A 25,184-nucleotide genomic window follows, 5' to 3' on the forward strand; every position below is an offset into this window, starting at 1 on the left:
ATTTCATACATTACAGATGAAGAGACAAAACCGTACTGATATTGACATTTAAAATTAGAGAGAATTAAAAAACTTTTGCTGTTCACTTTAACAGAGTGTGTGCTTCCATTCGGAGAAATCAAACTTCTAGGACTTCAGCACTGAACCTCGACGATAATTTAAACAGAATAATTCACAGAGCAGCAAACCAGATGCTACATCCTTTGGACCCTGCGGACGAAAAAAATGCGCCCTTAGGTATATCCCAGAAAAATAAAGGCTCCAAAAGATGGATTCTTATCGGCCCAACCTATCCCAGGATTCACTGTGCTTCAATTCTAAATCATTTTTTAAAGAGACAATTGCTCTGGCAAATGATCAAAGGCCAAATTCTTGCGTATATCGCTTCAACTCAACCAAACAGCTAATGGTAGACATGTTGGATCAAGTACCTAAAGGCATTAAATCTTCCTCGTTGTGTTCAATCTCAGCCAACACCAATCATGAATAGCCTCTTTGGACCAGACCATCTCATTTTGGTTTGGCCTTCACGATCCATGCGGCCCACAAAGACTGCCTGCTTCGTATGCCTGACAGACTGCGTCCTCTGAAGGAAACTCAACTGAGACACAGCTCAAATGTCTAGATAAAAACCAGTCAGGATAAAGAGGACGTATGGAAATCTGATGGGTCCCAGAAAGCCAGTGGGAATGAGGCAGCACTCTGACCTCATGGGTCTGTGGTTTCACTCTCCTCTCAGTTGTGCAGGTCTCACAACAACCGTATTGATCGCGTTTACATTAATGGGCGTGTGGAGAGCTGCAGAGGAGAGGACGGCCTCGTCTTTGCCTCAGTCCTGGGATCACGCAGATAGAAGAAGGCTAATCTCTGGCCAGACCTCCGCCCACTGCCTGCCTCGTTCCCACCCTGAGTGGACGTGAGAGGCACACCTACCAACACCTACCCCCTCTGCCCCATCACCCCAAATAAGTATGCGGTGGGAGAAATAGTCGATACTGGCACCAGTAAGCCTCAAAGTAGACACGGCACAGACTGTGCTCATAAAGAAGTAGAATGGAAAAAGTCAAGATACACGTGCCGGGAGGCGAACGTGCTGCACATGACATGACATGCATACGTCCTGGAACATACACACACACACGTGTTTTCATTCAGAAAGAAACACTGCACACGCTCTGACAAGCGATCACCCCGACAGACAGACTGAAGGATTGCACCAGGCATGAAGGAAATCTCCCAGTTATGGTGGAGCAGAAAAAATAATTGCAGGAGAATCAATGAACGTTGTCTGGGTCTAATAAGGGAGATATCAGAGAGTGGGAGAAACCATGCTTTTTAAATCCTGCAAACATTTGGACTGCTCTGAAGTCAATCCGTGTGCGGCTACTAGGGTGCAGGATCTGATGATAATGAACAGCTTTCATCACAGGCGGCCACTGGTGGCACTGGGCCCCAGTTGAGCTGCTGTTGATGTATGTTCACACAGACGTTTAAAGGCTTTTGATGCCGGAGGGGAAAAAAGAGGCAAAAGGCCACAAACCATGAAAAACACATCATGTAACAAAACCTGTGGAAAATATCAGAATCGTGAGTTGCACTGAACATTTCTTCCTGATGTTATCACAAACAGGATCTCTGTGGTTTTAATGGGCTTGAATTATGGAACCCTAGCAATAACATAAATTCATTGCGACCTTTATTGTAGCGAAAACAAACACAATACATTTCCACCACTTTCTAACTTTCTGCAAATTTTGGAAAGAATTTGAGCATTTTAAAGCCCTCAAAAAGCCAATTAATTTTCCTGAATAATAATAATAATAATAATAGTCATCCTTACAATTTCAATAGGGCCTCCCACTGTCAGTGCTCAGGCCCTAATTAATATTACTTTGTATTTTTGAAAACTGAATATTTTTTTGCCATTTGGGGGCAAGTTTTAAACACACAATTGAATAAACAAAAGAGAAAGTAACTTGACTGGTAAAACAGTTCATGTTCTCATTAATGGGAGAGACAGAGAAAATGTATGTGGTATTTCTAGACTAGGAATTAATAATGTGCGGATAATATGGTACTGGTTATCTCCTGAAACAGATGGTCCTAATAAGGAGGTCACGTGGAGGAGGAAAAGCCAATAACAAAAAAGAGAGCAGGGTGAGTTAAGGTCAAATATATATACTTTTATAGTTATACTGTTATATTTTTTCTTGAGTTAAAGTTTTACTATCATTTAAAAGTTGCACCAAGACAACATATTATTAGTTTTTTGGCAATTTTTGTATAATCTCTCTTAAATTGTTTCCATTGTGTGTTACTGGTTGTGTTGTTTTGTTTAATAAAACCATATTATAATGCATTCACTATAAGCAAGGATAGTATTACAGAATATGATGCAAACACACACACACACACACACACACACACACACACACACACACACACACGTAGAAATATAATATAGTATAATATAATATAAATAGATTCCTCGAGCCTCGTATCCATTTCCCCCATATCGCAGGGGCTGACCCATGACCTGTGGGATGTAGACCTTCCAAAGACATAAGCCTCATTACCCAGGCTCCTCTCTGGCAAAGCTGGGTCTTATTTACCCTCGAGGAAGGACAGAAATAAACAAAGATCACTGCTGATTGAGTGATGGAAACAAAACCCTGCTGCAGTGAAAGGTTACAGTGGACGTCATTCCATGCTGTACCCAATGGCTTTCAATCATAAAAAACTCAAAATGACGCCCATCGGTGACATTGTCTCGATTATGAAAGAAAAGTAACATATTCCCGAAAGTTCAGTTTGAAATATTTGCTGCTGGTAGGTTGAAAGTTACAAAACAGTTGTGGTAGTGAGGCAAAATCTAAACACCCTCGTTTTCCACTAACGACTACGTATCGCATCAGTTTTCTTCCATGTAAACAAAATCATATTCCCCCAAAATATGACATTTGTTTGAAATGAATTGACAATGATATCAGCTGAAGGAGTATTTGACTCACATGATCACACATTGGTACCATGTGAGTCAAACACATCAGTCCCAAACTTAGCCACATGGTTACTACTGTAATAATTACGACAAAGGCCCATTGGAGCCTTTCACAGACACATCGGTATCTTCAATATGATCCGATATGAAAAGTTTTCTTTCACAGAAAAAAAAGATGCAGAAAAGATGTGGATTGACGTTTACATTATAAGTGAATAAACCTTTATTTTCCTGATTCAGGTTGTATATATTTTGGCGGTATTTGTGTCTTCTTCTCATTGTTGAGGTCAAACTGTAAAATATCAAGCGTCATTTATATTTCTTTTCCACAATGGTTTGATAACTACATTTTAGCACCATTTCCATTTTCTTTTTCAGCCGACATATCTGTAAATGTCAGTGTCAGCATCAGCCTCTAAAAATACCAAGCAATACTACTAATTTTTAACCTAAACAATGAAATTGCCCTCATCTATTTCAATTATTTTCTGTCCCTAAACCTACGTAAACTTTAACCACAACAATGTACCTTCAGAGAAAGGTTTAATTGGTTATAAATCTGGAGGCCTTGCTTGTTGTTCTGTCTTGATATCAGGAGTCCTATTGTTGTGGTTTCAAGCTCTGGTGAAGAACTGAAGAATCTGCGAAACATAAAATATACTTTGAAACGTAAAGCAGGACATCGTGAGACCTCTACGAGTGTCTTTCACTCTACAATGTCACCATCAGCGAAATGGATAGGCACTGTATGTAGATAGATGAATGAGCGGCGTTCACTAGCGACGTAGAGGGGTCAGCGGGGCGGAAGAACTTAAGGTGGGACGAGGGCGAGGTTGTGTGAGCAAATCAATGAGACGAAAAGCTGCTATCGATCCAGCTGGATTTATCTCCACCAATGTCAACAAGGAGCGCCAGCCTGAAGAAGAGACTGAGCCCTGTTTGCCCTCGGAGCACCGGGATAAATCTCATTCTCTCCTCTACAGCTCATTTAATGAAGGATATAATGGTGTGAGCAGGCTGAACTACTGTTAGCGGAGCGTTGTGGCAAATAGACAGTAAATCTTTCATCCTCCTCCAGACCTGGCTGTAATTTGCTGCTAAGTGAGTGAGATATAAATCTGAAATGTGGCCACGCTAGCACATGGCAAATAATTTGTTCGTCTTTGGTTGTTTGGGCTGGTAACATGTAGTGTTTCCAATAGCAGTTACCTCCATGCTGAATGGAAAAACAATATTACAGCAAAATCACTATCATGCTGATTGATGACTAAAAATAAATTAATCATAAAAAAGAAGGTCAATAAAAGTCGAAACCGTTAAATCACATACTCAACCAAGTCTTGCTTTGAGACCAAATTAAAGTCTCTACTAAGTCTGTGAGGAACTCGGCTTTAAAAGGGTCACTGCAATACTTTTATGTCAGAGTCAACTTCCTGAACTGAAGATACAATTCATCTTGAGAGAGCGCACAAATAAAATCTTCTGTGGCTCTTGAGAGGCTTTTCAGGTTTAAAAAACAATAAACCTGATAATGTTGCATCATGGGAAATCCACTGTGTATGATTCATGGCTCCTACGTCAGCACTAACAGTCAGGATACCTCTGCCTCTGCTGCGTAGGGTTTCTGAATTTTCCCCCTCCCTCTTTATTAAATTGCTGGAATACTCCTGTGGGTTAAGGTTGGAAATGGATTTGTCTTCACTGACATTTTCCTTTGGATTTAACTCAGTGTGTCGATATGGATAATATGTTAACAGTCAATAGAGAAAACCTATAGACAGATACTTTCCACCTGAAAACAAAGTGTGCGATGGGGGAAGTGTGTGTCCCAGTTCCATGTTAGATTCTATTTCTATGTTCCATCTGAGGCAGCAGTTTTACCAAGGAACACACTTTGGGTCTACTGTTGATGAACACTGTTGGATTTGGAGAAAATAGAGGAGCTGTTAACACCTGAAAAAATTTATAAATAAACTGTGGATGGTGGTAAAATAGCTCATATTGCAGGAACAAGTCAAAATAAATAACTATTAAATATTTCACACAATTAAATTAAATTCAAAGCAACACTCCTAAGCAGAAGCCTGACTGATGGGAATTGTAGCTGGTTTTGCCTAATTTCCACTAACTGCAAAACAGTTTAACCATGAATAAATATAAAGAAGTCCTCTGAAACAGGGGGTGATTCCTGAATTACTTCCTTGAATGGTGGACAGGGATAAACTGTCACATACAAACTGCTAATAAACGGTAAAATATATGACGTGAATAGTTGTTTACTTTCGAGGGCAAGAGTTGCTTATATCCAGAATATAATACAGTGTAAGACTAAACTGCGGCCCAGGTTCAACACATAACAGATAAATCACATAACTTTTACGCCACTGATGCGTCCCAAGAAATTCGCAGTCCAATTGGGGGAAGTGTAAATCATCTCATGTGACAACCACTTAGCCCAGCAGATGAACTCTCATGAGTCGAAGATTTAGAAGCCCACACATATTATTCTAATTAGAGTGCTTATTTGTAATCCCGCCAGTTCAATGTGAAAACAATATTGTTAGAATATTATTGCATCATACCATATTTGATTTGACAGTCAGTTGTTGACTACAAGCTGAATCTGATATTTCAAAATATATTTGACTAAATCATAATCAGACCTTTGCTTGAGGAAACGTTCTGGACCTGGACCTCTCTGTATTGTAATTGAACACCCCTGGTGTGGGGTTTACATTAAGCTCTAAGTCCACTTAATTCCAATCCACTGATCAAAGCACTTTGGATTCCCTTTTGACTAGTTTGAAATTTACTTAAGTCAAATTAATTGAATGATTGAATGTAAGCCATGGTGCTATTTTATGGGAGGAGAGTCTCGACTGTATGTAGTCACACACACTGTCAGTGAGTGAGTGAAGAAGTAAGTCGCCCAGCAAATGAGTATGAGTATGAGTAAGAGCACTTTAACAAGTGGTTGAATGAGTGAGAGATGGTGGAGAGTCAGTGAGTACATGACCGGATTTGAGTTTTGAAGCATACACTATCTGCTGAAGCCCCCAAAACTCTACACGGGGTAAATTTAAAACCTGCAATATGTTCCTACAAACACTCAGCTCAGACAGGATATATGAAATATCAAGAGATGTCCTCAGAGGGTCCTCGTAGACGACAGGATATCAGTACAATAACAAACAGTTAAATCCACTTTAAGAGGACTGTTCACATATGTAAACCAAACCCTCACTCCAAAAGCTATTGACTATAGTCTCACGAGAGAAGGGGGGGGGGAGAGGGTGAGTCAGTGAACGGGGGATTCTCACTCATTCACTCAACGCATGAATGAGTAAGTGAGCGATGCGAGGGTTTGAGTGGCCGCATCCGTCACGCAGATGAGATCCGCCGCCAGTCCAGAACGCTGGGGACGGCGAGCGCTGCTTCACACTCGAGAATGAGAAAGTGAATGTCTAATTGATTTATCCATTGAGTAAGAGGGTGAGTGAGAGGTTGGCTTTGTTACCGTAACCTCAGTGGTGAGAGACACTTTGCAGTGTTGACGAGTGGAGGGAGTGTGTGTCTGTGTGTGTGTTTCTGTGTGTGTGTGTGTGTGTGTGTGTGAAAGGCACCTCAAGTGTTTCGCATCGATCATTCGATCACACGGGGACGGCAAGGAGGTTCAGTCATGCAGCAGCCAACAAGGAGAAAAGAGGCCAGTAAACACCTGTGTACACACACACACACACACACACACACACACACACACACACACACACTCACCTTCCACACCCCACTCAACACTGCACATACTCATAAAATACTCTAAACAATGCCTCTTTTGTATGATCAATCCCTCACACACACACACACACGCACCCACACAAAACACACACACAGCACAGCAGATTAGTGTCTCTGCAGCTGGCCCAGAGTGGGACAGGACACCGACGGCGCCCTCCGCAGATGCTGTTAAGACTCATCCATCCTTACCAAGTGACTCAAGTGTGATGTGGAGGGATGAGCCCTCGGGTGCCTTTGCTGCTCATTACAGCCCCTTTCGGATCAACAATCACAAAAAAAAACAGAACTACAACTAAGAGGTTGGGGATATAAAGGAAAATTGTTTGTGGTGGTAATATTTTTCTTCATCGCTGGGAACAGAAACAAAAAAGAGGTATGGCAAAAGGGTTTGCGGGAAGGAGGTGAAATGTCCCTGTGCTTCAGGGTCACTCCAAGGTTATTTCTGGTTCCCTGGTGGGCGAACACCTGATGGAAGTGAAAAGAGCATCACTCCCAAGGTAGGACCACTAACTAGGAGTTGCTAGGAGACCATGATTGGTATGTGTGTGTATACGCTTATGTGTGTGTGTGTGTGTGTGTCTATTCATTGTCTGGAGGACCCATCTGGTTGTTTAAAGAACAACATGTGTTCATAGTGACAGGTGTTCTGCTGTCTGAGGCTTTATGGACCAAAAATAGACAAAAATAAAAGCAAGAAATGTTGGAAATGAAGCCAATCAAAACTTCTTCTTTAAGAATATCTTTTTGACATTAGTAACGTAAAATAATTTCAAATATTTAGGCACCCATTTGGGTATAAATGTTTGTTCATCAGATGAACTCCAATCACAAAAGAGCAGGTCAAGTCTGTCATGTACAACAGAGTATTAGGGATTTCAAGAAAACTGAATAAAGTCTTAAGTTCATGAGAAATACTCTCACAAATATGTTTCCTATTTTCTTGTGAAATAATTAGATTGGTGATCAATATTTTGGATCCAGAAGGAGAACAAGCTCTCCTTGTTTCCTATTAAGCAAATGTTTTCTCTTTTTTCTTGTAATATTAAGAAATTATTATGGAAATGTCTGAATATTTAATATCCCCGGTTGTACTCATGAAATTGGGGTATATTTGAGGAAAACAAACAAGAAAGTAATTTAAATGAGTATAACACCAATTAACACTGAATTCCTATAATATTGGCAGACTCATAATGGAAAGTTGAATAAAAGGGATCAAAGTTAAAGCAGGAGACATTTTTTTTGTCAAAACCTGGCTATGGTCAGAGAATTCAGGTGCACTATGATAAAATAAAAAAATGGCTGATCTAAGCTTGACCCGTTTCAGCAGACAACAGAGGTCTGCTCCTCATCGATTCTCTCTGAAGGTAGAGGTTCTGATTTAGTCAAGAGTTGTATGTATGTGTTGTATGAGATCAGGCTCTATCAGGATTTGTAGTCCCCACTGTTACTGTGCTCATTCTCATTCAATTGCATTTCTTCATCCAGTTACATCCAGGTAATGTGGAATGTTTTGTGCTGTGTCCCGTCACTGAATAAAATGCCAATGCTACGAGTTAACCTTTGTTCATTCATACAGAGCAGAGTTTTGCAGTGTAGGCTTCTTACCAAGACTACTGACCCTCTTTCTTTAACTTCCTTAATGTTGTAGTTACGCTCAACACATCAGCAAACCTCAAAAACACAAGCAATTAATCGGAGTTGTTGTTGTCCCAATATTGTATCTCCTTTAATGCCGTAGCACAGACGTGTAGTTGTATTTTTAAGGAATCGCATTTCAGGAACAACAAAGCTCATATATTGCAACCTCCAATCTTTTACAAACAACAGCTGTACAGGTATGACGTAGCCCCTTGAAGTAAGATCCAGTGTAACTCCGCTACCCAGTTTTCACTTTTTAAAATTGAAGTCTTACGTCAGTGATATCCCAGGAGGAAATTTATCAGACCTCATGCAACTCCCTCTGGAGCCACAAAGGGATTTTTATAAAACCTCTTTTTTCACAGACACAGCAGTGCTCCCTGAGATGTGTAAACAGATTCTGACGTGTATGTCTGGTGGAATTACCCTGTAAATATGTCCATCACAGTGGATATACATTGAGGTCCTTTGAGCTAATGTCAGCCTCTGCGTTCATTGTGTCAGTATTTGTGGAAGTCTTCTGAAAGCCTTTTGCCTTTTACAACATGGACGATATTTGCCTCATTCTTAAGAGGTACATTATCACAATCTCCTCCACCGTTGCCTTGTTTGTTGTTGTCAGAAAATCTGGACTCTGCACTGCCCTCTAGTGGATGTGGAAGCATGTGTACAGTGCAACCTTTTCGTACGTAAACACAGAATAAATGAGTCAGGTCTTTTTAGCCTGTGTGTGTGTGTGTTAGTGTGTGTTGGTGTGTTTCTGCTATTACAGCCTGGTCATGTCGTCAGAGCACGTCACCATCGATAGATGTGAATCACATCTGATCATGCACAAACTTGTCTGGGGCGTTTCCAGAGTTCCCAACTAATTTATGCGGGAGCGTGACTCCCACACAGGTTGACTTTTGCATCATCCTTTTGGCAAATAGAGAGACAGAGTGAGGAGGAGAGAGAGGAGGATGAGGCCTGTCCTGAATCTTGTCCAAACTCTGCGGGGCTGCCACGATGAAGGGTATCTTTTTTATCAAGGTCTGCCAGCGAGGCTACTCTGACAGTTCTATCCTCTGCTAAAATACAAACACAGAGAGAGTGTAGAGAGGCCGACCATAGAGGAAGATGGAATCTCAAGAGGAACAGAACAAAAAAAAATGTCTGACACTCATTTTACACAACTTTTCAGATTCAGTGAGCTCTCCCCGTGAGGTCGAGTGATTCACAGAGCAAGTTTCTATACAAACTGTTAAATACATTACACAAATTATATAATATTCACATTTAGCCAATTCAGAACAATGTGTGTGAATTTTTTCACAAGCACAATGACAAATATACACTGCTACCGAACTCAGCATGGTCAAATCACTAACACTGTAGCAGGAAATGAGTACAGCACTGGCCTGTTGTGCCACATATTGTCTATTTAGACAGGCTGTTCTATCGTTATTGATGCTCTTATTTATGGAGACATAATTGAATTCCAAAATATAATATCACTCATTCATCATGTTGAGGGTTGACATTTCCATCGAGTTATTGATGCACATTCAGGTGAATTCGGTAAAGTGTAAAATCATGTGCAAAATCATAACTGATGTCAAATTTGCGTAGTTGGCTTAAAACTATCTTGAGACACAGAGCAGTAAATGACAGAGGCTGCACGAAATTAAAACAGTCTCCCTGCCCACACGTGTAATCCTCACCCATTTCTGAAATAAATGTTTGGAGCTTAATCACACTAAGTCACGTTTTGAGCGCCGTCACATACAGTCATGACCAGCGCTGAATCGGTGAGGATTTAAATCTGCCTTTAATCGCTCGCACTGAACAAGTGAGAGGAAGACGAGGGAGCAGGAGAGTTTGATGGTGAAGGCGAAATCTGAAAATCTAATACTAAAGGTGGACTATACCCTGATGTTATTTTAGAAATGTTGCCAACCTCTGACAAAAGCAGTGTCGACTGTTTTATCTTTGCCTCAGACGCTGTGTGACACATTAGGCAGCCCCCCCCTGCTCCAGTGCAGTGTCGATTAAAGGCCTGTGTTATTCTATATCAAAGCCTGTTCTAGCAGTGAATGCTGTATTTGTGATGCTCTATTGATCCCTGAGGGGGGTATTTGTCTTTCAGTCTGGCCCCGCTCACGGTGGTGGGGAAACAAGGGGGGTCCTCTCGTCTCAGAGGCCTCTGCAGTACCACAAGGGTTAAGAAGAGTCATCTCAAAGATGCGAAACGAGAGGGAAGGCCCTGCAAGGACAAACTATCGATCCTCTCCTGGGTGCATCGCCACTGTTTCATATAGAGGTTCATAATTTCCTCTGAATCGTACATCTCTCTCTCTCGCTCTCTCTCTCTGCCCCACTTGTATTTTGGCCTCTTTGTTCTTCTGTTGCCATAAAGCCAACCGAGAGGTGTGAATTATCGGAGCCAAGATGGTTGTCATTCACCTCTGAAGTGTGAATTACAGAGTCCCCACTCAGTGTGAGCGGATTATAGACATCTGTTCACGTGTTGGTGGTACAGTGGTGTTAGTCACTTCAGTGGTTTCCAAAAATAGGTGCGTGTTTGTGTGTGTGTGTTGGGGGGTTCGGGGCTCTTGAGGACTTGGAAGCAGATCCATAGCACCATTAATTAATCTCTCACCTCATATAAGCAACCAAGAGGTGAATCGGTTCGTTGACTAATGAAAAAAATGTACAGGAAACTGATGCTTTCTTGAAGACATGTTTCAAATAAAAAGGGAAATTGTCTAAAATCACAATTCATTAAATATCTTTGGGTTTTGGGCTGTTGATCGAGACAAATGAAAGATAATTTACTTCATACACCGGGGGAGGGGAGAGTGTGTGTGTATGTGTGTTTGTGCGGGGGGGTCGCAAATCGAAATTGAACCTGCATCCGCCGCAGAGGACTCAGGCCTCAGTACATGGAGCAACTAGCTACCCCTCAACAAGAGGAACCAAACAAGGGAGTAAATTATACAGTGATTTACTAATTGAAAAAACATGTTAAACAATGGTACATTTAAGACTTAAAGTTGCGATGGAGACAGAGGTTGTGATGATTATCAGTCGATAATCGAAATAACCCACTAAATGACCACAAATTTCACTTTTGACCACTTCTCATCAGTGACGTCTCGTCAACATTAAGGCCCAAATAAGTCAAATAATCAAGGAATTAATTAGTAAAATCATGAATTAAATAGTAAATACATACAATAAACGATTTAATATTGCACTCGCAAAGTTAGGCCACTCACAAGAGACAAATAAATTGACAGCAGATTGTAAATCTGTGCCAAACTCTCTGTTTGAAAGCTTGAGGGCCTGTTTCACCACTGACTGATTGGTGGGGTCGGGTTAGGTAAGTGCGCTTAATTGCATCTAACCACACCTCAAATGTGAGGTTGTGGTGCACCGACACATTGTGGTGTGGTCTAAACTTTTAGGCTAAGGCAGCAAGATGCGACCCCGAACCACAAGAGGTCAGCAAAAACTGTTTAGACTTTTCCGTTAATGAAAATGAAGATTGCTCTGTCCACAGCAACAGGAAAATATTATGCCACACATTTAATTAAGTGGTGCTCAGTTCCTGTTGTTAAACTTAGAGTATGGGTTAAATTTATGAAGCCGCTTTTTTTTGTTAGCTGAAATCCAAACTCGTACCTGCGATATTACTCTGTTAGCCTCCTACTAGCTAATAATTGCCTTGTCATCCCAAGCCATAATTTATTGGAAACATTTTGTAACCACCTCGCCTTCAAGATGATTTATGGAAAAAATACTTAGGCAAAGGATGAAAAGATACATTTCAAAAAAAGAAATTGTTAGCATGCAACAAAAGATAAATTAATATTTGACACAAGCACATTGGATTGGAACTTATTAAACATACTTTTCATTTCATCATGTTTTTAAAGATTATATATATAAAAACAGCCTTAGTACTAGAAGATGATTTTTATTCTTTCCTTTAATGTACCTGGTGACCACTTGACAGAGCCTCCAGCCCCGGGCAGGGAAGCAGTGGATAACATGCATACTTTTGTTATGTTCTCTATTTAACCGTTCAAATTTTAGCAACAGAAACATGGTAAAACAAACTTAATATGGGGGCGTTTAACGTTAGGAGGAGCATGACCAGACTTGCAACCCTGATTTTCCCTAAGAATATTGATTTGAGCAAGTTCTCAAATATTTCACCTACGTGCAATATTTCCTGCGGTGCTGTAAACTGACCTGCTGCAGTTGATGCTGTCGCTGGTCACCTCAGGATGGAGACGGATTGTTTTCGCAAAAATTATCCTAAACATAATATTGTTTATGTTTTTTGATTGTGTTTGACATCCGATAATCATCTTGACCTCTAGTTTGAGAGCGACTGAGTTATGTGGCGACCTCTGTTTAGAGTGGTAAAGATTCAGGACTATGGAGAGCACCACTCCGCTGCAGCATTACACAGCACTGCACTGACCCTGAGTAAGTGTGAACTATAGGCTATAATTACACTGAAAGTTCAGATCCACTGATAATCCTGCACTATAATCCTACAGAAAATGACAGAGTTTGCATATTCTTAAAAGGCTGAGGAAACCATGGCGAAAAATATAAATACCCCCAACATACATGTGTTATCTAATGTTTGAGAACATGATTATATAGAAGGTGAATAAAGTAAAGTAGAATATGACATGAGAAACACACAACAAATCCAAAAACAGTATTACAGGAATGTGTGTGTTTTAATATAAACTCAGTGTCCCAGAAAACCGCGTGAACAACATGATATTTTCGATGTCATTTATTTAATTACACATCAGGACATATTAAGGTCGAGAATGTAATAACACCGGGTCCCAGTTCCTTCTTTTTTTTTTGTATCCCTTGCTGGTCCTTTAAAGCCCGAGCGGGCTGCAAAGCGGACCTGGCAGGGAACAGTTTGGAGCCGGAGCAGGGAAGTTGCACCGCCCCGGTCCAGGCAGGCCGCTAGCAGGACATGGAGCAGATGAAAGCTCAGATAGTGATTGAAAGTGATGGTAAAAGGATTTAGCCTCGGCATTAGCAGGGAGAGAGGGTGGGAGAGAGGGAGCGAGGGATAGGGAGAGAGAGAGAGAGAGAGAGAGAGAGAGAGAGAGAGAGAGAGAGAGAGCGAGAGAGAGGGGGGGAGGGAGGAGGGAGGAGGAGGAGGAGAAGAAGGGAGGGTGATATTTTCCATAAAGCTTCTTTATTCCCTCTTTCTTTCTGCCCTTGAGCATCCCGGGTAAACCCGAGCTGGTAAAGTCGGGACAGCAGGAGGAGAGAGGGGGCAGAGGAGGGCGGGCACACGCGTTTCCCTCAAAGTCAATATTTGATACTTTTCCTACTCCTGGACGCTGGATTTCACTCCTCTTCCTCGCCCGCCGCTTCAAGATCTAGGACACCGATCTGCGCAGCCATCCACGCTGCGATAGAGAGACAAAAAAAAGAACAAGAACAAGAAGAAAGAGAGAAAAGTATCCGGCACGAAAACAATCAGCGGCGAGCCTGTGCAGGGAGGAAGATAACGGGAGTAACAGTGAGGACCGCGAAGGGGGAACGAGTATTTACTGGACCAGTCGGAGAGAGGATCTTTCTGAGCAGAGAGAGGGAGAGAGCGGGAGAGAGAGAGAGAGGGAGGGAGGACGTGCACGGAGGCTCCATCGCCACACAAAGTGCTGAGCTGCCTCACGGATGCATGTGAGAAGTAAGTGCTTTATCTGATGTGATAAAAACACCGCGACTGTGTGCTGAAGCTCCCTAAAGTTACATGCACAATATCCCGAGCAGCAGCGTGATCCGGGCACTTTCCGCTGTATTTACACAGTTTCACCTTAATGTGTGAATAGATGATAGATATCCTGTGAGTGATGCTGCGCGGTGGGATGCACTATGCTGGGGGTGGGAGGGGGGGGGAGCCTGACACACCCCTACAATAATGTCAGTGCCGGGGAACAGCTTTTGGCGACTTTACTTTGACAGTCCGCGCATGCAGGGTGGATGGCGTGGGACAGGCTGCGCAAGGACCTGGCTTCAGGGAGTGACAGCCGGATTGTGATGAATGGATTCGACGCTGCACAAATATGTCACCCATATTTATTCATGTATTAATACATTCAGGTTAAATCGAGTTATAATCTCAAAGTGAATAAATCTGGCGAGGACACATTTCCGCTGCAGGTTTTTGTGCTTAAAGTTTGTTATTAAATCAATGACAGTGTTCTGGAGTGAAACCGGACAGGCTACTTTAATTGTTATTCTTGAAAGACTCATTATTTTATGCACACAATCACATTTTAAGTGATGGCTGTTAAGCGTCTCTTCGGGGTGCCCATTTCTTCCTGTGCAATCATTATAAACACATCTGGAGCCTCCATCTCCAGCAACGCCAGAGCCACAGGAGCTGTTACAACTCCTGCGCACACACACCGGCTAAAGCACGTGTTTTTACGCACAAGGTTATCCACAAGGCGCTGCGCTTTTAGTGCGTTTTTTAAAGTGCAACTCTGAACTTTAAATGTCAAAGATCACATCCCAGGTTTGATTTTGGCTTTAAATGATCGTGTCGTCTTTAAAGCGAACTGTCACATATTCCCCTTTAAGTTCCGCGTTTGGTTAATGTGATGTCAACAAGCGCTATTTAGGCAACCGCATCACAGAGAAAGAGTTAGGAAAGCTACCCACCCATGCGCATGTATATTTCAAAGAACGGCATTAAAATTGTATCTATGCAAAAAGGGGGGAAACACCAAATCAAATTAATCTCAAATTGAGATGTGAAAAATATGTATATTCTTCCCTTTACAGGATGATTAAGGATATATGATGAATGCATGATGGTTCATTACGCACCGCACTAACTCCCTGCTTCTCTCACATTTGTCCCCGTTTAGCCCCGGGACAATCAAAGGAGCTCGGCCAGACTAAAGCGTCCAATGGATATACCTGAAGGAGCAGCAGCCTCTCCCTCCTCCTGCCCGGCCGGCACCGGCACCGTTTGCCCGCAGGACACCGCTCTCTGAGCCATGGATCAGCGCTGACGTCTCCCGCAACAACTCCCTGCAACACTATGGTTAAAGCGTATGCCAAGATTAATCTCTGTAACATTATCCGCCTCTCCATCCACCGCCCATCCTCCACGGGAAGCCAGTCGTCAAATCAACAAAGTGTCCCTCTCTGGAGGCCGTCGATATTTATGAGGAGACACTGAGTGAAAGTTGCCGATACAGTGTCCTCCTGTCATTTAGGGAATTTATTAGTCTGGAGGCGAGTTGTGTCGATTTACCTGCGCCTCTCCATTCACGCTGCAGCAGTATGGTGGTATAGGGATGTCCACCGTTTCCTGATAATCACCACTCCATGCGCGTCACCTCTCCCCTGAGCTCCGTGGCCCCCTCTCCCTGCGCCGGACCCCGCTCCAAGCGACCCCCCAGCCGGCCATGCTCCTCCAGGCCGCGTTGCTGCTGCTGCTGCTGCACTGCTTGGCCTCCACTCGTGGCCAGTACGACCTGTGCAGGTCCCTGGTGAGCACGGATGAGGGCTCAGTGTGGGAGCAATACGCGTGCCAGCCGAAAGCCATGTCCATGAAAGACCACATGCGCATCAAGGTGGATCCGCCCGGAATCACGTGTGGAAACCCGCCGGAGAGGTTCTGCACTCTGGTGAGTTCATGTCGGGTCTAAAACACCATTTCGACTTTTATTATTAACTTTAAAAAATTGACAAACATGTTTACTTTGTGTAAAGAGTTGTAAACATGCTCCACACCCGCAGAGAACTTGTATTAAAATGCAGTTCAATTTGTTAAAGAGTGTAAAAAGAAGAAAAATAATCGGGTTTATTTTGGGGTTATGATCACAGCGTTTTGCAGTTAAGCTATATTGTGACAATGTAAAAAGTAATGATACACAGATAAGATGGTCTAATTAAAGCCAGAGCAGGATTCACACTATATAGCTATGGGGATCTAAAAGTGATGGAGGAAGTGTAATGACTTGGCAGGGTCCTCGCGCCCTCAGAGAGGTCTGGAGGTGTTGTTTACATTAGTATGGACTTGGCATCCACGGGATCCGGTTTGATTTGCGCTTCTGGAGGACCTCACATTTCCTCTGGTAAAATGCATATAGCGGGACCTTTCTACTTCCAAGGACGGTGAAGGGTGATCTGCAGGAAAACTCATTAAAATGTCTGCTACAGTAATATTTAACACACTTTAGCCTGCAGGCTAGTGCCCATCCCAGCTAATGTAGGTGTGATCATTTGAAAGAAGGGTTATAAAATCATTGTAATCCTAAAAAAGACTGCAATTAAGTTTCACGCTGCCTCTCCTGCGGAAAGTTTTGTGTGTGACTGACAGGAAGTTCCGTCTCCCGATAGCCGCCCTGTCGTCTCCCTGAGTTGGCCGGTACCAAAGGTGCTAGACCCGCCTCAAGAGCCCTGAGTTAACATTTGACTAAAAGTGTGTCTAGAGTGTTGAGGCCTGTCTACATCACGTTATGTAATCATGTCTGCATGGTAATTAGCTGTTTGCGCTGTGTGCCTGGAGATTTGTTACCTTCAGTCAGACTTTACAAACAGCCCTCCACCCGTGTCTCCCTCCCTTCCTCTTTACTGAGACTAATAAAAGTACTTGGGGTCATCTGACAGGAGCAGGAAAGGATATTGTGCTCCTTGGATACCTAATGGTTAATGATTTGTTTAATGTAGAGGTAGCGGAAACCACTGTCGTCTTGAGAAAGCTTCTCCGATGACTCCTCTTGAGAGGGGAGACGGATGGAGGCTAGGGAAAGAGGGAAAGGGGGGTGGGTGGGTGGGTGAGTGAAGAGAGATGCTCGCTGCCATAACGTATTGACGTCTGCCCCCTAATGGCCCCGGCCTGGAAACTTCTATAACTATGTTTCTGAGTGAGCAATGATGAAATATTGATGGGTTCCTTAATGGTGCCTTCCTCACAAGGGTTGGCCAGCGTCGCTCCATCCCATGGATCCAGGGTGTACTGCCCGGCGCATGAGAGAGAGAGAGAGAGAGAGAGAGAGAGAGAGAGAGAGAGAGAGAGAGAGAGAGAGCGGAATGGAGGGTGGGACAGGAAGGAGTCTGGTCTTAGTCAGCACTTTTCCGTCGAACGGGGTCTTTATAGAGGAAAGTTTAGGTTCTTCTCAGGTCATGTGCGGCTGCGGGGATTGAACCAGGCACCCTGCTGCACAGGGGATTTAGAAAGGGAAGAAGCTGTGAGATGAAAGTTTACTTAAGAAGCGACGGATGTCTGACTCAAAGTCCTTTATAATGAGAAAGCAGAGTAGGAGTCTCATTTAAAACTTCTTTAAGGTCCTTTCTCTACATGTCACAGTCAGTGTTTCTACATGTATCTAAGGGGAAATCTGCTGATTGGGTTCAGAAATCGAAGATCATCTACTGTGTTATCTTCCTCTGAGCGTTAATCCATGTGCGGGGAATCAAGGCCATGGCGTCTCCTCTAACTCTTTCTTTAGGACACACGAGCCGGGTGGTGGCTGAGGGTTATTGGTATACAGATCATTTATTTTCAGGCAAGCAGCACCCCCCCCCCCCCCTCCCCCCCATCTTCCTCTTGCCCCCCGGATTTGGCTGCTTTACAGAAAAGCCGGTTCCTTATCTAATTGGTGTACATTTACATTCACTCAGTCATTCAGCAATCCCACCAGTGAAGGGAAAGTCGGGGCACACCGGAAAAAAGACTGCATCACCCAGTGCGCAGAGCTGCTCATCCTTAATAAGACTTGAGACATACTGCGGAAGATGCAAAATACCCCCCCCCCTTCGCTCCCCTATGAGTGCTACAGTGCGTTCCTTAAAACTATGGAAGAATTTACTTTTAGGGGTTTTCTCCCTGTAGCTTCCCCTGCTTTACAGTCGTTTCTTTGGTCTCTTCATCTCCACATGGATGCATTTTTTTTCTCTTTCTATTTATCACTCTTGTTCGCCTGGAATGCAGCATCTTTTCTCCACAGCCAAACAGGCCGGCATGTTGGCTTCTTTCAACATGACGGGCTTCCAGCATTTCGACAAAGATGCTACTGTCACTAGTGCTGTGCATGGAGCTTCAATAGTTTCTTTGTAGTTTCTCCCTATGATAGCTGCTATGGAGCCGCAGCTTGCTGTTGAGGATGATGGAGTAAGGAGGGTTGAGGGGGGTGAGGCGGTCCGTTGCAGAGGGGGATAGCTAATGATGAAGGAGAGGTGAGGAAGATCCAAGCTTACCTAAGCAGAAAGATGAAAATCAGACCACAGTTCCACAGTGGTACACACTGTGTCGATATAAAATTGCTGCATTCCGAAAAGGCTGCGCTGTTGTTTGCTATTTCATTTTTTTTAGTTTTTGAACCGAAACCTTCAATCAACAGTCTCCCTTGGGAGCGAGAACAGAGAGCAGCCGAATGCAAATGGGTGCGAGCATGTGGTGCAGGAATGTACAGCGTGCGGTGGCATGTACGGGGACCACAAGCGTAGTGTGAAGCATGTGCACAGCGCACAGTAGTATGTCCAAGAAAGACAACTCAAACAAAACAAACACACCTTCCTGTTCCACAACACATTTTCCCGTTTTAGAAGGTAGAAATCAGCCAGCTCTAAAAATAGACATGAGAAGAGAGAGGAGCCGCGCAGCAGCGGAAGGGGAGCATGCAGGAAGGGGAGGAAGATGGCAGCTGGTAGCGTGGATCAGTGCTTCCCAGACTGGGCCTATGGCCATACCTCATACTCCCAAGCTTGCACAGTGTAGTCCTGCAACATCCAACTAGCCTGCCCTGCTCAGCAGTGGGCTGTCAAGGCCAGGAGAAAAGGGGCCACCCACACCCAGCAGTGGGTCATCCCTGATGCACCTCCCTGGGGTAAAAGAGAGCCCAGGTGGCCGGCGTCCTAATAATACACCACTGGAGGTGAATCTGGTCACAGCACGAGCAGGTCTGATGGTGTAGGGCACAATTAACGAAGGGGACGGGGAGACAGAAACAGACAGCAAGAGCAAAGAGAGTGACAGAGAGAGTGACTGGCGAACAAGGGAGGTGGGGGAGGGTGTAATGATGTAATGGCATGGCTTGCTTCCCCATTAGGACACAGTTGAAAGTGATCAGAGAGTGTTTAGATGTGTTGGCAAAACGAGAGGGTAGTTATAAGTGAGATTTATCTCCGACTCAGGTGATACTAAGAGGGATTGGCTGCCGGAGCTTAGACAGCCTGAGGTGAGCTCTTGTCTCAACAGTCAGGATCTCAGGACTGATGGCGACAACAGATCATATGTATACTGAAGCAACAGAGCCCGTATTTGTTAGTGTTCTTGGGTTTTCAACAACGTAAGAGATTGACTGGCTCCAGTACTTTGGCAACCAAAGATTCATTAACAAAATTTGCGTCCCTTTAACTACTGCTCATGACAAAATTCTGCTCAACACCTCTGTTGCAGAGTTTTGGGAAAGGAAGACAAGGTCATGTAGCCGCCTATAGCTTTCCAAAACAAAACGGAATCCATCTCAAAGAGAAACAGAAAGTAGTCCCGCGGCGCTGCCTGTAGTTTGAGATTATTTCAGTTGAAGTGTTTAGAAAGCTGAGACTCGTGCTCTGGCACAATTTCAATGCTACACTATGTCCAGAACGATGTGTCAGGGCAAGGGGCATGATTCTCTCAAAGTACTCTCCAAAATACTTTTCCGCAAAGATTTCCATGGGAATACTTTCTGTGTTTACTTTCAGTCAGACTCAAAAGCAAATGTTTGAGATGATCTCTGTTAATTTAAAGTTTGTTGGAAATAGAGGACCTGTGCTCCTGAGTCCTGCCCCCAACTGACATTCCTTCCAAAGTCTACATTACCCGAAAGAACCTCTAGAATGGGAACGGTGGGTAGAATGCATTACTTACAAGGAACATAACACACAAGTCAACATTAAACCTCTATTACACTTTTAAACACTTCAGAAACTCAATTAATGAGAAAATGCACAGATTTTACAGATTCTATTTACAGACTGCATATGACGCTGTTTGACGCTGGACTCACATGTATGTGTACCCTTGATGGTGGGTGTGCCTGAGGCTGGCAGGATCATCATGAGGACATCCTCAGGACACACAACATAGCTGGCTTTCATGCTAACATACCATACTATCTGTCAATGCAATGCTAAAGAGTAGCTCACAGGTAATAAAATCCACAACTACAAACATCAGTTTAAGCAGCAGCAGCTGTTGCCTCTTTATTAAAATGATTTGAATGGTTGATGGTTGATGATGTCACATGAGTCTGTGATGGTTATGTAAATTTATAAAAACTTAAAAGCTGTTAAATAGGAGCTCTGTAGCGCATCCTCCATCACTATAAGCTACACTTATCACTAGTATCCCAACATTGGTATTTCTGAGTGGAAGTGGTGATGGTCGAGTTACACCTTGGGTTATGTAGGCAACAATAACAAAAAAACAGGACAATCTCGCTGACTCCCTTGTGTGTAATAGGAGTGCAATGCCAAATCAGTAAATCACTCTTTAAGAAACACAGAAAGAATAAAATAATATAAAGATCTCTGACGCACGTTGCTTATCTCTCTCTTAAAGGATGAAACTCAATTTATAGTTTGTCTGTCTTTCTTTTTCTTTATCTTCTCCACCGTGATTGGTTTGGATTTAATAACAGACATCAATAAAAGATAATAGCTTTTACCTGAATTCACCCCATCAGTCCACTTTAAAGGAAACACTAACTCTGATATTCCCTATATTGTACAGCGCACTGAATCAGCATGATGCTGTCCTCCTCTCTTCCTCCAGCCTCATCATACATGATCAACGCAAACATTTACTTTTTCTTGCATGAACGCACACAAAAAACACACACACACACAGATACACACACCTAATTCACATTTACACTCGCCAACTGCTGTTTAGTACAGAGCAAGATATTTCACAGCAAGCGAAAAATTCAGTGTGTGAGGTAATTAAAATTAAAAGGGCAGCTTTATGATTTGTAATTACAAAGACACACACACACACACACATCAACACACGCCAGCTTCACCGGATAACAAGAACCTCCAGTATGATGGAAAAACAGTCCAACAAAATAAAAGATTAACGTCATAAGTGAGAAAGCAATATCCCTTCCTCTTCTCCCTCTGTGGCCTTTTTAATGGTAAGGTCATTTCATTTGATGTTTCTCCAAAACAAAATAAATTGTGTTCTCTGAGTGTGTGTCCCTACCTTTATTCCCCTTGCTAGCAATACAACTTAGAAACTTATATAAGTGGAGGAAGAAATAAAGAGGAGAGAGAGGCCAAGGCGGCGACTGTATTTTTTTGGGGGGGGGGTGGGGGGGGGGACAGGAATGGTCATAAAAGCGAGGTGGGATAGAGGAGAGGACGGGCAGAGCGGTTTTTCTCGTGCTTTATTCCTGCCTAAATGCATAACGGCAGCTTTATACTTTCACAGGCAACCAGTAATGTTTTGTTATAGCCGCTGTGTTTAAAAACAGTGCAGTGCATTACTTCGTAAGTAATGTTTGTGTGAGATACATTGTCGGGTCGGAGAGCTCACTCATTTTTAAGTCACAGCTCCACAATCAAAAGCGCCACGAAGGTAACTCAGAGATGAATCAGCGCCCGCCGCCGGAGCGCGAGGCCAACAGGAGCACTTGAGGAGTTATTAATGGGTGTTTAACATCGCATTGTTGTCCCGCGAGTGAAAACAAGGAAGTAACTCATGTGCAGGGGGCATGATGGCGGCCGTTGTCGTGGAGACAGGATCCCAGCGAGGATAATTGCCGGAGGGGCTTAGCAGTGCAGGCCACCTGCCGCAGCAGTTGGCCCAGGATCTGTGTGTGTATGGGAGAGCGAGAGTGTGTGTATCCTGGAATAGATATACTGGACTGGGGCAGAGCGGTGGCAGGAGGACAGAGCAGGATAAGGAGGACAGAGCACACAAAGGGCTTAAACATAACCTTACGCGTAAGTCTCTCATGAGGGATAAAAATCCTCCAGCCTATATAACTATACAGTACATATCACCTCTATTGTGGCTAATCCTAAAGGGCTCAGGGAGGTCAGAGCAGTATTTTATCCCGACAAAGAGACAAGAACTATAAAAAAAAAACTGTACTGATCCTTGATCCTTGTCTAGAGAAGAACGCTGTAGAAGAACGCTGTGGTCAAAATAATATAGTAAGCCGGGATGTCATAGTTTCCTCGCTCCATTTTATATATATATATTAATTTTTTTAATCTGCACTTTGGAGGGTGTCATTTTAGTGACTCTTGAAGGTGAGTCCTAAACACTGACGAAAAGGGTTTGTGTTTTGCTAAATACCTCTCTCAGTGTGGACGGCCTCAGACACACAAACACGCTTTCGGGAGCTGTGCAGACTTTCCACTGTATCTGGAGCAGTGTGACAGTGAGATCATTTTAAATAGGATTTGCAGGTTGAGGTTCATCCCAAGAACAACAGCGTACTAATCCACTCCTGTTTGTGTTTGTGTGTCTGGACGGAGGTCAGGGGATGTCATGACGTAGGGCAACAGAAGCCAGCGTGAGCTCTACTGTACTGCACAGCTTTCAAATAAACAACATCAATAATAAATAATAACCATAACAAGTAACTAATTCTAATTATCCTACGTGAATGCACTCCCTTATGAGCATTGTAGATCACAATCCTAAGTGTGTTTGTGCTGTCCGTGATCTCTATCTGAGGCAGAGCAAGGGAGATAATTGCGTTATCAGATAGAAGACAATGATGCGATGCCATTCCATAGAGGAGTGAGACAGATTATCTGCAGTCTTTGGTCTAAAGATACCGTTGTTCCACTGCTGTGTCTTCCCATGCATCGCGTCCTGCGCGACGTCTCCTGTGCCGTACAGCTTCCCTCAGCAAAGGTTCAGGGTTTGCTTATGTTCAGAGTTTTTTTCCCCCGTTGTCACCATAAATCAGATGATTTATAATCTCAGCCTTGCAGGATTGTAACTTTTGCTTTTGTTATTAGACCACTAGAGTGGGTTTGAGTGACTGCTCACTTTCCCTTGGTACAGTCCAATGACTCTATTCAAACGGCAGCGCTGTCGGCAGATGCAGCTTTTTGGCAACGGCAAAAAAGTGAGCTTCTCTGAAGAAGCGGTGACACATGATCGGAGCTCACGCCGGCGCATCGATATGATGCAGTGCTGCTTTAACGTCAGAGCTCAGTTCATGAAGAAGGAAGTCATACTCCACCCTAAATCGCTCGTGTTGAACAATCAGCCTCTGCGGGCTTGAACGGTGGCTGTGGGAAATTTGGTCTGTGTGAATTCATGTTACTTATCGGATTTCCAGTGGAAAGTATTAAAACATTCAAGGGACATTTTTTCAAACCTTTTAGTGACCCATTTCTCCATCTGTATGTGCAATATGTAACAAACGCTTATATCTCAATGCGAAATATGGCTAGATACACCATCTTCCATCCCAGTCCTCATGCATGAGCTCATTAGCAGGCATGTGTTGGTTTGCACTCATGTTGAAAAGCCCCCCCGCCTGCTGACTCCAACAACCGGTTTCCATCGAGCACAGAACTACAAACTATTTACAGCCAACTTTAAAGCCAACAGGGGGTGAGTGTTTGATTCTGGGTGGACTATCACTTAAAAGTCTTAATGATCTAATTCTGCTGAGCTGAACTAAAGCAGCTGCAACATTACAATACACTGCATTAATGTTGAGTAATGTATTTGATCTTTGTAGCATGGATCTTGGTGATACAAAGTGGGCAAGCTAAATTCTTGCATCACTCATTTCTGTGAGCATGACGTTGCAAAAAACGTTAAGTTTTTTATTACTACAATTTGGATCAATAACGTAACACTACCTATACATTAACACAAAATGTTGTTCTATTATTATTGATTATTCAATGTCTGTTAGATGTGAGCACACACTCTCCGGGGTTTTCAAATGGTCATTCGACAATATGAGAATTGGTGATGAACACATACGCCTCATTGAGAGTTTGGTAGCATGCATTACTTTTACTGCATCATAACTCTCTCAATGTGTACTGAGCAATGTTGACCTCATCTCTACAGTTGTACTAACAGTGATTTTGCTGCTGAGCCTTATTTACAAGAAACAAAACGTCTTCTCAGCTCCAATTGTATTTAATTCCTATTTGTTCAATTGCAACTCTGTCACATATGTTTTGCAGAGTAATGAGTCATTCCGTCTACTAAACAATACCACAGATGTAAAGTAAATCACTGACTAGGTTTGCATATATGCTGACTATTGACCTTATACTGGATAAGACATCATTAAGATTATGATGTTCACATGAGTTCCTAATATAATATTCCATTCCCTTTCCCATCTGTTCACATAAACATCTTTTACTACTACTTGTTTACACTCTAACCCCGGACATGCGTTGTCAAGCTGCCGTACGTCCATGTTGCAAAATGCTGTAAAACTCTAATTGGACGCTATAAGGTCATTAAAGACGTATACATGTGTACATAATGTGACTACGGTCAGAATACTCCAGGTGTCTTAATTTGATTATTGCGTATTCCAACTATGACCTTATTCAGGTTAAACTCATCAGAAATTGCACTCTACATGACAGTGTCGTATTACTACTGTCCTGATGTCAGAATATTGATATCCATACAAGTGCATCCATTGTTTGTCATTGGCCAGTCGTTCTCTGAGCATACACGTGATTAATCATGTCATTGGAGAGGTGC

The 25,184-nt window shown here is 43.0% G+C and overlaps 1 protein-coding gene across 1 annotated transcript in view; it reads left to right on the forward strand.

Moving 5' to 3' along the window:
- Positions 1-13,364: 13,364 nt before the first annotated feature.
- The window catches only part of ntng2b (netrin g2b), a 75,615-nt gene continuing 63,795 nt past the window's right edge, over positions 13,365-25,184 (forward strand). The window contains exons 1-2 of the mRNA XM_062413207.1: positions 13,365-14,156; positions 15,343-16,110. Of these exons, the coding sequence (XP_062269191.1) occupies positions 15,889-16,110 (222 nt within the window). The 5' untranslated portion in view covers positions 13,365-14,156; positions 15,343-15,888. The remainder of the gene's footprint in view (positions 14,157-15,342; positions 16,111-25,184) is intronic.

The sequence above is a fragment of the Platichthys flesus genome, chromosome 19 (assembly GCF_949316205.1).
Source record: "Platichthys flesus chromosome 19, fPlaFle2.1, whole genome shotgun sequence".
In the NCBI taxonomy this organism is placed as follows: Eukaryota; Metazoa; Chordata; class Actinopteri; order Pleuronectiformes; family Pleuronectidae; genus Platichthys; species Platichthys flesus.